General features: G+C 45.1%; 1 protein-coding gene across 3 annotated transcripts in view; it reads right to left on the reverse strand.

Moving 5' to 3' along the window:
- Window positions 1-14,522, reverse strand: part of rtkna (rhotekin a) — a 55,526-nt gene that overhangs the window by 29,472 nt on the left and 11,532 nt on the right. The window contains exon 1 of one of the 3 annotated variants that reach the window (XM_062542791.1): window positions 12,515-13,150. The exons of 1 other annotated variant lie outside the window; for it this stretch is intronic. In XM_062542791.1, coding sequence (XP_062398775.1) covers window positions 12,515-12,607 — 93 coding nt within the window. In that variant the 5' untranslated portion in view covers window positions 12,608-13,150. Of the gene's footprint in view, window positions 1-1,739; window positions 2,032-12,514; window positions 13,151-14,522 lie in introns of those variants that run through there. One more of the 3 variants, XM_062542792.1, reaches the window with a different exon arrangement.

Consider the following 14,522-nt stretch of genomic DNA (forward strand, 5'->3'; position numbering starts at 1 on the left):
ACATCCAAATAGAGGCTGCATTTCTCCCAAGAGCCGACCTATATAGTTACCAGCTCTGTGACACTGCCACTGTTCTTGATAACACCAGAGGTTAGCAGCGGTCTTTTGCTGAGATTTTTTCTTCCCCATTGCTGGCAACTCACCTTTCACCGACCGCAGCGGACACAAAAGAGCACAGTCTACAACAAATCCCTGATTCTCAGCAGAGATTGATCGCACCGGGTAAACGGAGGGAACTGCAGTGGATAGTTTAATTGCTGCAGAGAGGACCACCTGAAATGAGACAAGTCTATTGACTAATGGGCTCTGGGAGAGGGGAGGATAATGAGTCTTGCTGCTTGTGCCTGGCCCAGACAATTAAGAGATGCTTCCATCCAGGAATGTGAAACAATATCCGTGACGGTGATTTACATCTGTGAGACTCAAACCAATCTCTCTCTCTCTGCAGTAATCTTTAAAGATGCAGACAACTTACAACAATCAGTGCAGTCTTGTTGGAAATTCAGAGACAGATTATATGTTCGCAGCAGATTTACTGGCTTTATAGACTAACTATTAGCTATATCAAAATATGTCAGATGTTGCTGTAAGAGCTGAAGGTTATCCAAAAGTTCATGAGGCCTATTTCACTTTAAAGCCCACTAGAATTGCTTAAGCCTGATTATATCCTCTTTAAACTTGCTGAAAGAAACCAGATTTAAGACAACCCCAATGCTGTAAAAAACACCAAGTCCAGATAAAGACACAGATAAGAAAGCTAACAAAGATCACATACAAACTGGAAGTTCACAGAGCCAACTCAAATCCATTGAGTTGATTTGATTAGCTTGCCATTTGAGGTCACAGCCATTCAAACTTGAGACATTACTGGTTCCGCAGGACTAATACTACATTAGACCTCTGGGAAAATGCCAGGCAAAAAGAGACTGCAGCAGCTGACTCCTCAACCAGCTCAAAAGTTCATGTCAGAAAGGGGATCTGACACAAGCGCTTTTCATGCCCAATAGGCTACATAGTCAGTGTGACATATGTTAATCGCCCGGCGGTTAGACATGAAATAAAAACGATGACGGCGAGCTGTGGAATGACATGAAATGCCGCTCAGTCCATATCCCTTAATACCCAGAGCACAAAAGCCGTCTAAAAGACAGACGATTTCCGTAATCTCAATATTCAGCACAATATGGCCATTATACTCTGGCTGTGGGTAAAACAGTGAGCTCTAAAATAGGCTCACGCCAAACATAATGTGAAAGAGGCTTTGGCACTGCCTTCGCCCAGCAAAGCACTTTTCTGATTGCCCAACACGAAATGGCTTTTCTCTAGGGAAATTGGAATTGTATTATCATACTACAGCCATATACCTTCTCATTCTCATTTTAACCATAAGTCAATCGTGGACTGCAAGTATCGAGTGAATTATCACTTCGTCAATTCTGTCAAAAGTGTCCACCCTCGCCTGCGTGGACACCAGTGTGCGCGTGGGCTTCCTGACCTTGCCGTCAAGTGAGCGCACCTGCACAGCATCACCAAGCTATTCGACACACCGTACTGAATCACTGATTAGAACATGTTTGAAAGCGACGAATCATTGTAGTTTACAGAGATGGTTCTTCAGAGATCCACACATTTGTCCGAAGTGTTTTGTTGAAGTGTCAAGCTACAAGGGGACTAACTACAACACAGTTAAACGTAGCATTTGATGTCCGCATACAATGAAACAAGAATTCCCCACTTACTGATGTCTTTTTGGAGTTATTCATGGTGCGACCGGCTCCAGGACAGCGAAATTCCAAATCACCAATCACGCTTATGCAATACTACATGCAGTTCCATACGCCCCATCCACGACAACTCCAGGGATTCTTGAAGTGTCAATCTTTTACACAACACTTACAAATGAGAACACGCTCTTCTAGCAAACAGTATTTAACTCGTCCAACAGTCGGCAAGCGTTTCTTTCTGCAAAATGTAGGCTGGTTGCCCAGGATAGCCGGCGTTAACAACCATAGTCATCTGGCCGAGCTCATCTCCCGGCTGTCATCAGTGGACCTCGGCTTGCCATGGCAGAGAGGCGGGGGAGCACGAGCCAACCAGAGAAGCAGCCGAGGAGGCGGCGTAACGTGCACATGTAGTTGTTAGTATTGGTTTCAGCAGCCAGGCTATACGGACTGTAAGCACTCTACATTTAATTACAATGAATGGTCTACTTGAATTTATTGCAAAATATCGGTAGGTGTTTTTATTCTCCCCACCCCCCAAAGAGTAATTGTCGCAGTATCAATAAGATACCGCGTAAACCATCATAAAGATGCTGTAACAGCAGGTGTTATAACCAAGGTGCTATGACAAAAAATAATCAGTGATGTCAAATTTGTTATATAGCCAGAACAATACTATGACAAAGTATGAAAATGGTCTAATCACACATAATAACCACACGACTGAATGTATAGCCTACATTTTTTTCAAATGCTTTGATGGAGACCTGCATGTTTGGAGTGGCTGTGCAACAGTTTTAGCTCTAGAGGAGATCACTGCTCTGGATTACATGATTGAATAGAAGTTAATATTTTCTTTTTGATACTTTTGGATACAAAACAATAGCAACATGTACAGTATATACACACACACACACACACACACACACACACAGACACACACTGTACATATATACTGTATAGTATAGCCTATAGAAGAACCAATACTCTCATAGCCATATCTCAAAATGGACCCCAGAAATGATTGAAATGCGATACATGAAATGCCTTTCACACATGAAGAAGCTATTTAACATATTATGTATATGTACTGTATATAACATGTCATTCATGGGTTCTCTCTGAATGTTTAACACTCTGTAAAGCGCCATAAGACATGAAAAAAAATGAAAATGAAACAACATTTACCTTAATCCTTATCATGCATGACAAATGACTGTTTTTATAATCAATGAATCTACTAAACACACAAGGAGATGTGCAGACACAGATCATCTTTCACACATGGGGAATCTCAATGCAATCAACTACTTTAAGACACTTAACTCCATAATAAAAACAACTCATAAGCATCAAAGGGCCCCATAAAATCTTAAAAGGTTCAACAAAAACTAAGGTCTATCCAATAATCACTGTTTCTCTCGGCTGTAAACAACTCAACACTAAAACTAGAATGAAAATGCAGACCTCCCAAAGATGTCCACGTTTTTTTTTTTTTACACAGACAGCTCCAGTAAACTCTTTGCAAAACAAAAGCCTTTAATTAAAGCCTGACATAACATTTCCTGCTATGCTATGGTCCATAGGTTCTTCAGGAATTCAGTAGCACCACTCTGCATACTTAAAGACAATGTGTCGTTCCAGATGAGTCGGTTGAGGTAGTTGTGTTGAAGGGTTTATGGCGGTGAGAGTTAAAGGTAACGGGAGGAAGAGAGAGAGGGGGGAAAGAGAGAGAGAGAGGGGAAAAGGAGAAAGCAAGACTACAGAGAAAACAGATGGAGAGGAAGACCGGACGACTGCAGGAGAGCAAATGGGGACCATGAGAGTGGACCCTCAGATATATAACAGCACACACACACACACACACACACACACACACACACACACACACACACAAAAGCACACACGCGCACGCACAGATACTCACACACACACACTTGCTCTGCAGACTACTATGATGGAGTATTCCTCTGTGCAGTAAATATCACCAGACCCAAATGATTAGTGGCTCAGGGTAAAGGCAGACCGCTGCAGACAGAGGCCTCCAATAACCCGGTGATCTGATGAACCTGGGACCATAAAACAGCTTTGTTTCACTTGCACGGCACTGCAGAGCAATCTCATGGCCAGTCCTCCGAAAAACTGCTCTTTTCTTTTTAAATCAACTGTAGTTAAGTCTTACAATGGATGATAGCGCTCTCTGCAATTTTAAACAAATGTCGTTTTGTACAGAGGAAGAACAGTATGCTGTAATACATAAGCTGACAGTGGTCCTGAAAATATTCAGAGGCCAGTGTATTCTTCAAATCACCCATGCAGGAATGAAACAAAAGTCATTCAGTGGGCATAATTATGAACATGTTGCTTTCATTCTTGTTTTGTTGCACACAATTGTATCATGTTCCAAACAAACATTGGTTTTCCTTAAATGCAATTAGGTACACGTTGTTTTTGTTTCATATGTCACACTTCATTAAGCTTGGCATCTTGTCCTTCAGTGACCTTTAGTAACTTCATGCAAAGTCGCTACATCCTATTTACTTTCTCACTGATTTTTTCCCAGACAAACAATCTGTTTTCCTATCGGAGAAGAGGTCAGTTCTGGAGCTCACTTCCTTCCTTGCTGTATACACAACCAAGTTTAATCCGATGCAAATTCTTATGTAACCTCTGTCATTTCGCTTGGTGCCGCCGATAAGAGGTCTCACAAAGGCTGTGGCTGGAATGGTCCCTTTCTGACAGAGCACTTTAGGCATGTACAGCTGTAAGAAATCTAGGATATTACTCTCTCTCTCTCTCTCTCTCTCTCTCTCTCTCACACACACACACACACACACACACACACACACACACACACACACACACACAAACACACAGGCAGATGCACATCAGAATAAACCAATGGGCAGGTGGTCTGGACAAGTGTTACGCCAAGATCTGGGTCTATGGGGATCAACGACTAACCAATCAAAGCAAAGTACAGGCCAAATCATGACGCTCCAGTGACCAATGGCACTGCTTCAGTGAGGATGGCCACCAGGGAGAGATAAATAAGGCCTGTGCACTCGGCCCCCAGCTTGAAACTAGACACTAAAGTCTCACGTAGTGTGTGACCAGTCTGAGGCAAATGTTTGGCACATACAAAAAGCCTTGAACACAGAGACATGTTACACCTTTTGAAAAGGAGGCATTTCAGAATCACTGTAAACTCCTCCAGTTCATAAGATGTATCTGAAAGAAGATGCTAATCAGCAATAGCAGTATTGACAGACAAATTCACAGTCAGTTCAGATATTAGGATCTCGCTGCAAGTTTGACAAATGTACTGGCCCTTATTTCACATTTGACTGTAGTGAAGAGGTGAGTTTGTTGGTCCACACACACAATTAATTTAACTCAATCTTGGCTGTATATTTGGCTGTATACACATGCTAAATCACAAGTTCTGTCACATGCATTGTAGAATCTGAGCTGTGTTGTAGGTTAGGGACAGACCATATGCTAAGGGCCTGGCTCTGCTACCGCATGCAAGGCCAGTGCGAAGGGCAAGCATCTCTTCCTGTGGAACAATCTGGAAAGGAAAGGGGCCTAAAGCAGCATATTTCCCTTGGAGGACCAGACTCCAAATCCCCCGTCCTTCATCTTTAAAACGAGACATTTTCACATGTGTGTCCCTCTACACTCCCTCTTCCACTGTCTCTCTATTTTCCGTCATGCCTCATCTTTCTTTCTCTTTCTTCTCTTTCTCTCCACAATCCACAATCCATTCTAATGGGGGGGGGGCAGTGTGAACAGTGGAGCCTCCACTAAATCTGCCTGGAGTGCCTGCCACGATATCTAACCACTGGAGTATAATACAGTCCGTGTGAAACGTTCACGAAGTCCAGGAAACTGTTTGACCCGTAAGACCCTTATCTTCCATCCCAATCCATCACGGCCTGAGGAGAGCTCGGTGACATCATGACTTATTCACTTGCTCACTCAGTCGCATCCCCATCAACAACAACCCTGAGCCAGACGGTGATATTTCCAAGAAAGGCTCTCTTTCACAAAAGCACGCGCACACACACACACACACACAAACACACACACATACTGATGCGCACGCACGCACGCACACACACACACACATATACACACACACACACACACACACACACACAGTCAGTCATCGCAGGTTTGGAACACTCTGTAGTCAAAGCATAAGCTATTGCCAAACACCTTAGTTGTGAAACCTGTGCTTGGCAAGCACAAATAGGGAGTGCAATGATTCATTCTGTTGAAAGGACACAAGACACAGGTACAAGCATAGGACGTAACGGCTAGGATAAGTGATGACTACAGGAGCTGTGTGTTGTGAAACTCAAGGTTAGGCAGACATAAATAGTAGGTATAGCCTAGATACTGGAGTTGCACAGGACACGGATTTGTGTTGATAATGCTCACATACTCTAGAAATACATGCAATAGCATCTATAGGGGCTGCGGTCAAAGAGTCCTAACAGTAAGAGAATATTCATTTTGCTAAGAAGTGGTATTAAGTACCAACAGTAAGCCTTGGCAACAGCAAGCCAGAGGTACATGCTGTAGGTAAATTCACACAGAATGATTTCTGTATCCCATTCCCATGTGAGCCACCTAACAATACGTGACATGTCTTACTGTAGCCAACTGTAGGTTAATGCAGCTGGGAAGTTACTTAAACTTGAAACAACTTTCACTGCATTAGAAAACTAGCTATTAGGGGGGCCGACCCAGGCCAAAGGCCCAGATGGTGTGTTCAAGTCGCAACAGGAAAGAATTCCTCCCGTCACATGTTGATTGCATGTTTACAGCTGCTACTGACAAATGCATACATTGTGCTTTGTGTTTTCATACAACACTGACGTCGGTAATGATAACAAAAGCTGGGTTCAGATCTGTGGGGTATGTTGCTGGGGAACGCCACACTCTCTGCAGCTGTGCAGCCGGCCGCATACTGAGTGAATCAGGAGAATCCGGGGATGTTTTCACAGGGGTGTAGTTAAACACTGTTCATATTTCTGCTCGCTAGGGTGTATACGAAGGAGTGGAAAACACTCCTGAATTAGTTGCACGGCACATATTCATTTCTACCCTCCACTCTCTCTCTCTCTCTCTTCCTCTTTCGCTCTCTCTCTCTCCCTCTCTCGCCTGCTCCTTCCTCTCCAAACAGAGCAGAGTTTATGCCAGGCTGTATAACTGTGACTTCTTATTAGATTTATGAGGCTTCGTGTTCATGTGCGAAAGGAGGCTGGAGCCTAGAAAGAACTTCGGGGGAAGAAATCTGGGAGCCTAGTGCCAGCGTTGGGCTCCAGACGTCGGAGAAACTTCACGGGAGCCAAGGCCAGCCCCGGCCCCAGCCCCAGGACGTAGGATTCAGGCTGGGCTCCAGCGGCAGTGGCTCCCCTCTGCTCCACTCCGCTCGGCTCTGCTCTGCTCTCCCTATACTCTTCTCCACTCTCCTGCAACACCGTGGCTCCCCGGCTGGTGTTTTTCAAAGGAAGCTGGCTCTGGCCGAGGCATTCCACTTGTTTTCTGCCGCACAGAGTGCCCATTCAGCACGGCTCCACCAGTCCCCACCCCGCAAAAAAAGGGCTGAGCCCAGGGCCCACGCCAGGGACGCGGGGGGCTGATCGAGAGGGGGGGGGGAGGGGTTGGGGGGGGTTGGGCTGTATGGTGGTGGTGGTTCTGGAACGAGGCGTGGGTGACCTAACACAATGTCCCCTTTCTTCGCCGTCCTGTGCTCGCAACACTCCCCTCCTCTGTGCTGCGGAGCGCGGGCCGGGCGCAGACCACGGCTCCTGGAGAATGGGCCAGGGGTGCCAAGGGCTGGCAGCGCAGCGGCGCTCGCGTCAGGAAGCGCGAGGAGATTGAAAATCGCACAAGCGTGCTTTCACTGACACATCCTACCTCACTGTACTGTAGTAGTAAATGATTAATGGCACGGCTCCAATCAACTGCACCGAGCACAAAAGGCTGGAAGAGGCACGGGAGGTCGCTGTCTTTCACACACAAATCAACTGAATTCATTAGCATATTTTCTCTTTTTTTATATTTATGTGTGTTTATGTAACTTCTTGGAAGAGGCTACAGCCTGAGCCGAGTGTTTGTACTTGTACCCGTAATACCATACACATGGCAATAGACGCTGCTACGCTCGCGGAGATCTGGCTGTTTTTTGTTAGCTTCGCTTTCGGTCTTTGCAAGGGCTCACTGGGGCACTGGAGTCCTCCTAAACAGCTCCACAGCTGAACCAACAGAGGGAGGGGATGAGCAGACCCTCCACACTCCCTACAGAGATATGAATGCATGACTTATGACTGGATGAGAGAGTGAATGCTGTTCTCTGTTAACCTGTTAACTGAACCTTCAGTAGCTAGTAGGCAGTAATACATTCGAGGGTTTCTGCAATCACAACATACAGTATGTTCTTCCGTTTGGGAGTTTTACATTGTAACTTAAACCTGCTGATTTTGTCATTTAGAAAAATGCCTTTCAGGGGTGCAAAGCCTGATTCCTTTTTCCCTACCTTTCCTACTTTTCCTAAATTTCTTCAGTTTCTCTGACCACATTTTGATGCCAGGAAGTTTCAGAAATAAGTGAGAGGTTGGGTGTGGTGCTGATGGACATAGGCCATTGTTTGCATAACACTTCAGGTTTTTTCTGGAAGTCTTCTAATTTAACTGTTTCTCACCACTTTCTTGCATTTATATGGTTTCGTCTTTTAAGATTTTGTACTATGTACCTTTATATCTAATCTTCCAAACATAATCACACAACGTAATCCTCTATGAACTGAATGTTATGGAATATAACACTGTGGTGTTTCATTGCACCACAACTAACAGGCCATCAGGTTAGTCCTGAAAACAAAACTAAATATAGCTTGATATATATTTAGCTTATTTCTAAAGTAGCACTGAGCAGTGTGTTTCTAGATCACACTATTGACCTCTTGCTTGACTCCCATTGGCCTCATGTGTGACGAAGTACCAGTTGAATCTCGTGTCCCTAAAGCTCCCAGTAGAGCCATGAACCGCATATAGTAGCCTTACAGGGAAAGTGCAGTTATCTAATTATTCAGAGTGCATTTATCCGCTTCATTAATTAATGCTTCTTAATGCCTGAAACTATCCCTCCATTTAGATCCTAAACCATCTGGTGTGACTGGAGCTGATCCTTGTTATGCAATGGTGACTGGTGTGTTAGAGTGGTATGAGGTCTTAGACTTTTGTAAGATATCTAACTGTTTTGTGCATAAGCTCCAGCAGCCAGTACCCAGCTCCAGAGTGTTAAAGGTCACACTCCTGCCCCCCTTGTACATGGACACACACACGCACGCACGCACGCACGCACGCACGCACGCACGCACGCACGCACGCACGCACGCACGCACGCACACACACACACACACACACACACACACACACACACACACACACACACACACACACAAACACGCACATGCACGCGCGCGCACGCACAGACACACACACACACACACACACACACACACACACACACAACTCTTCAAGTTTGATCAGTCCAGGCACTTGCTCTAAGGCAGAGTGGTACTATACTGTAGTTTAGTGTCGGCAGTGTGAAGAGTGACATTGCAGCTCTCCAACACTGGGGGGCAGACAGACGGCCCTCCTGCTGCAGTGGGCTGATGCCACAGTGTCCAAGCCTGGGGAGACTTGGCCAGAACACAAGAGGCTGATTTATACGCGCAAGACTTTTTTTTACACACACAAACTGCCCACGTTGTGCATCTAACTAACTACGCCCTGGTATGTGTTGAAGGATGACAACGTCTTGCAATCTTATAAAGTCTAATCAAACCAAGCTAGCCACCTCATAAAAAAATGCTTTTAGCTTTGATATTTATCTTGTCGGACATTGTTTTTGCTAGACCTAATGACCATTCTGAAGGCTTGGAGTGGTGTTTTCTATTGTACCCCATTTATGTATACACATTGTTCTTGCTGGGTGTGATATTGCACAGTCAGTGGGCAGAGAGTTATGCTGTTAATATCAGCATTGTTGTTTTATTAATATCAGCGCTGTAGATTTCATAATTCCTGTCATAGCCCAGTGCTGGAAGCCTGTAAGCATAATGGCCGTGTCTAACCCTATTGTGTGTTGAGCGAGTAATGCGGCACATTTAATGTCGGCCTATTAAACGGCGCTCGACACAATGACGCACCGGTTTATTTTCCCCTCAAAGGGATGCTATACAGTAAGGCAGAGGGAACACTAACGACTGCAGCCGCAGCTTGTCTTCTCACACTAGCAGGGGGGAAAAAAAAAAAACACTGTGGGAAGCCAGCCAATCGTCTGTGTTAAAGAGAAAGTGACCCATCGGAGCGGAGCATGAGAGGACATCCTAAAAACACACTCCAAGACACACACACACACACACACACACACACTATATCTCTCTCTCCTTTTGTGACGGCATCTGGAGCCGCGGCCTGACCATGACATCATACTGGCCGAACGAGCAGCGGAGCGCCGAAAAGTTACACTCACTTCCTGTTCCCATCAGCTGTCTCTGCCGGACTGGGCCCAGGGCCAGAGACAAAAAAGGTTTACCCGAGTTTAGGACTCGAGGAGCGGAGAGGAGGGGAGGAGAGGAGGAAGAGAGGAGGAGGCGCACTCCTGCCGTACGGGAGTGACAAGGGTGTTGTAAAGAGAAAAACAGAGTTGACTGGAAAAGGAAAAAAAGAGGGGAGGAATGCAACGGCCTCCGTTTTGAAAAGGGGACTTGTTAAAACTTGAACAAACAGCGGTACTCCTGAGGTCGCAGATGAGGTTGCTCATACATTTCTATAAAAGCCCGGCTGGTCAGACACTCTGCCGCTGTTCCGCAGGCCTGTATTCCTCCGACCAGCTGTGCGCATTCTCTCGTGAAATTTTACGCACGGAAAACTGAAGAGTGGCAGAGAACAATGCCCAGAGCACAGGTCAGCCAACACAACAAACGGTGTGCCTATGCGTGATAACATGCGAGTAAATGCAAGGGATTGGTTGTCATAACAAATGGCACCTCTAAAGGACCAAGTGTTGCATCAAGGCAGGCATGCATCCTGGTGCTCACGCTGTGCTTTTTATTAGTCCTCAGCCACACAGGAGGCTATCTAGCAAGCCTGTCGGGAATATCAGGAATTTCTCTCCAGGTCACTTTGAAAAAGGGCCTTGCTGTTTGATACAAAACAGAATGGCTGTGTCACACACACACACACACGCACACACACGCACACACACGCACACACACGCACACACACACACACACACAAGAGCATGAGGGTGACTGAGATTATTTAATTAGCTCATTTAGAAGTTACGGGATCGGCTAGAGAGTCAATTGGTGTTGGACAGCCTGTGGAGACATTCAGGGGGAACAGTTGGGTCACTTGTCATATGGGAGAAAAAGACAGCTATCTATAAAGCCAAAGAGAAAAAAAAACACAAGCTAAGCATTCTGGAAATTTCTCTCTGCCTTCCCTCCCCCTTCCCTAGTCATGGGCATGCAGTAAACAATCTCTGCTCTGATAGGCAACTCTTTGAAACATCTAATTGGGAGTGGTCTGACACTGATTGACTAACTATGGTTTGGACGAGATGGCTTAACTCGTGCAGGCACCAGTCATGTCTGAACACGGAATTCTCCGAACTGTCCAATTTTGCATGACCTCACTGTGTATGTGGAGGCAAGCAACAGCAAAAAAATCTATTCTTACCTCAACTACTCAATGGTCAGTGGTCTTCCACAACCTGCAATAACATTAGAGGGCAGGCTGAGGCAGGGTCCATGTGAAGAGAATGAGAAGGGGTCTAACTGGTCAGGGAACGTCCAGATCTGCTATCTTTCTCGTATGTGATTTTGGCAGCGCATGTTTCAGATTGTGAGGCGAAACCTCTGATCTCTGCATGAGACCCCTTTGGAGTGTGGGAGACTAAAACACACACGAGATTCTTTCAGCGTGCCACTTTTTCTTTCTGCGACGATTCCCTTTCCAGGCTCATCAGTGGCAGAGGCACGATGTGGGCAATCTTGCTGTCAGTCTGTGTGATACTGGGACACTACTGCTTGCACTTAACACGCAACAGCTGCAAAGCAGAGGGGCCAACATTGTTTTGGCAACCAGAAGAGAGGGGAGAAACAAAGGCTAGAGGATATGAAATTCTATCTATATATTCCCAGTGCCATTCGCAGGGGCCAAGTGTCTATTCTCCCCAATAAATAATTCTGAACAGCAAGTTAGGCACTTTTCCTGTGATAAATCCATTACGGTCTTCAGTGGCTGATACTTGACATGGAATCAGGCTACTCTTGAATATTGTGTGGTTAACCTTTTGCAGACCCCATGACTTGTTCTCAATCTGTCATGTTCTAATCACTTCATATTTTACACGCCACTCTTGGCATAACACTTTTATAAGATCCCCCTAAAATATTGATGAGGCAGTATTCTGTCTTGGGGTTTGAGGGGGATCTCTTTTTTCAAATTTCATGTGCCTAGACAATAAATAAACACCTATTAAACAGCAATAAAGAAAAGACAAACCTCTTCATGTCAGCAATGTGAGAACTACGAGTTTACAAAGTTATGAAGCACAGCTGCGACTGTTTTTTTTTGCTTACATATTTAGCAAACCGATCAGATATGTCCTTAATTATGTTTCAGGCTACTCCTCTTGCGTATCAGTTCGTACAGTCAAGTTTCACAGAAGCTCACAAAGCCAATACAAATCAGGTGCATAATTACCTGTATACTCAGGGCTATCTGACGGATATACATCATGTTGAGGTCCTCAAATATCCGCAATTTCTCCATGTCTGCGAATCTCTCCATTTGCATTTTGCATCCAGGTTGTCAGTTCACCTCCGAATCCGTTATGGCTTATCTGACTAAAGAGAAGTTTGTCTCAAAGAACCAACGCAGAATGAGCAAACCGACTTACGTAAATACATCATCAGCAGATGATACAGCTGTGCACCGACGAGCAAAGCTGTCCGCAAATTAGCGATCGGGTGAGTTGGTGCGTTGAGTTCAGATAGTCAGCTGCCTTTGATTCAACAACGACGTTGCGTAAATTAATAAAATAACATTGTCGTCCAGGACATTCCTAACTTAAATTCACTCACAGGATTTGGGACCTGTACATCGCAGACCTTCCCGCAAAATGCCAGAGGTAGACGCAAACTTCCTCTCTCTCAAGAAAGTAGACTATTCCATTACAACGCCCAGTTACTTCAGCCTCATGTGTGTTCTGTACTTTCGCTGTTTCAGAGGAACACGCACAGACTTGATTCACAAAAAAAATGCTACATACACCCCCACTCATTTCTCCCTAGCAGTTGTGGGGATAATGCGTCTTTCTCATGCAGTTCTTTTGTCCACTCGTCCTCATAGAGCGCCGTCTGTCCGCTCAGACCACGCTACAAAAGGGCATCGCCTCCGTGGAAGCGCACAGTGAGCCGTCTGTTTATAGAGTGACTGGACCAAGCGCTAAATGATCCAATAAACTTCAGATTGCTGTTTAACACGGTGCCTTAACGCATACAGTTAAACACACTGACTGAAAAAATCAACCCAACAACATCCACTTACCAACAAGATTGTAAAGATTATGATTATGGAAACGGATCCCCGATGAATCAATATAAAAGCTCTCTGTTAGTATCTGGTATTAAAAAACAACAGTTCTTCACTTAACTTTAGTAATTGACAGTAATCTGTATCCTAAATATAACATGTGGAAAACATCATTGGAAAATGTATAACGTTCAAACTCAGCTAAGAAATCGTAGATCTGAGACAAAGGGGCCATCTGTTACAGGCTTTATCATAACAGCATTTCGACCCGAAAAGTTCATTTCTACAGTCTCAAGATTTCCAATGGCTCGGTCATCGCCTATGCAAAATGAACGATGTATTTTAGGGTTTATATATCACTTGTATATATCATTGTTGGTGTCAATTAGTTGCTTGATATGACCTCCAGCAGTGCATGATAGTTCATTAGGTCATGTCTTCATGAGAGAGAGCAGACCTATGAAGCGATAGTAATTATGCCATACAGATCGAGAGTTCGAGAGATAAACCAAAAACTCAACCTGGAAGAGGCTTTGGGGGCATACGGGTAGGGTCTGTTTGGACCCCTTCCCACGCAGAGGACAGATTTTCAACTCAGAAACTGAATTTCATTCAGCTATTTATACACCAGTTGGCTTCCTGTGCGCCTCTTGTAGTGAAGTAGGCAAGATTAAATGTTAACGCTGGGTGGAAGAGGTCAAATGCACACAATGTATCCTCTCTTGAACCGAGTTCGCTGGCAGTGCCATGTCAATCCGGAGATAAATCTAAAACGCAGAGCTGTCGCATTGTCCTTCAGGCATGCGTTCCCCGGAGTTTTTGGCAAGACACTTTGAATCGTCGCCTCTCCCTCGCCACAGGGAGCAAACCGTATGCGCCTGGGGGGTGAAAACCCTCGCAGGGGGATTATTGACATGGCATCTTACCCTCAACACCCACCAGCGACAACAACACCAGGCCTCCTCTCGCCCCGACTTCTAAACATCCTTTCAGTAAACAAGTCGGGCAAACAGGAACGCATACTTGAGAGAACACGTGTTGCACGTACGACTGGCAAACTTGACACAAAAGTTCAAGCAAACACAGAAAGTGAAAAGGTCTTGTCATGAAGAGCAACTAGTAAGGGGTCACTGGAAGTATTCAGCCTGTGTTCTGAGGTATTCTAACAGTGCCATTG

Source organism: Sardina pilchardus, chromosome 8 (assembly GCF_963854185.1).
Source record: "Sardina pilchardus chromosome 8, fSarPil1.1, whole genome shotgun sequence".
Classification (NCBI taxonomy): domain Eukaryota; kingdom Metazoa; phylum Chordata; class Actinopteri; order Clupeiformes; family Clupeidae; genus Sardina; species Sardina pilchardus.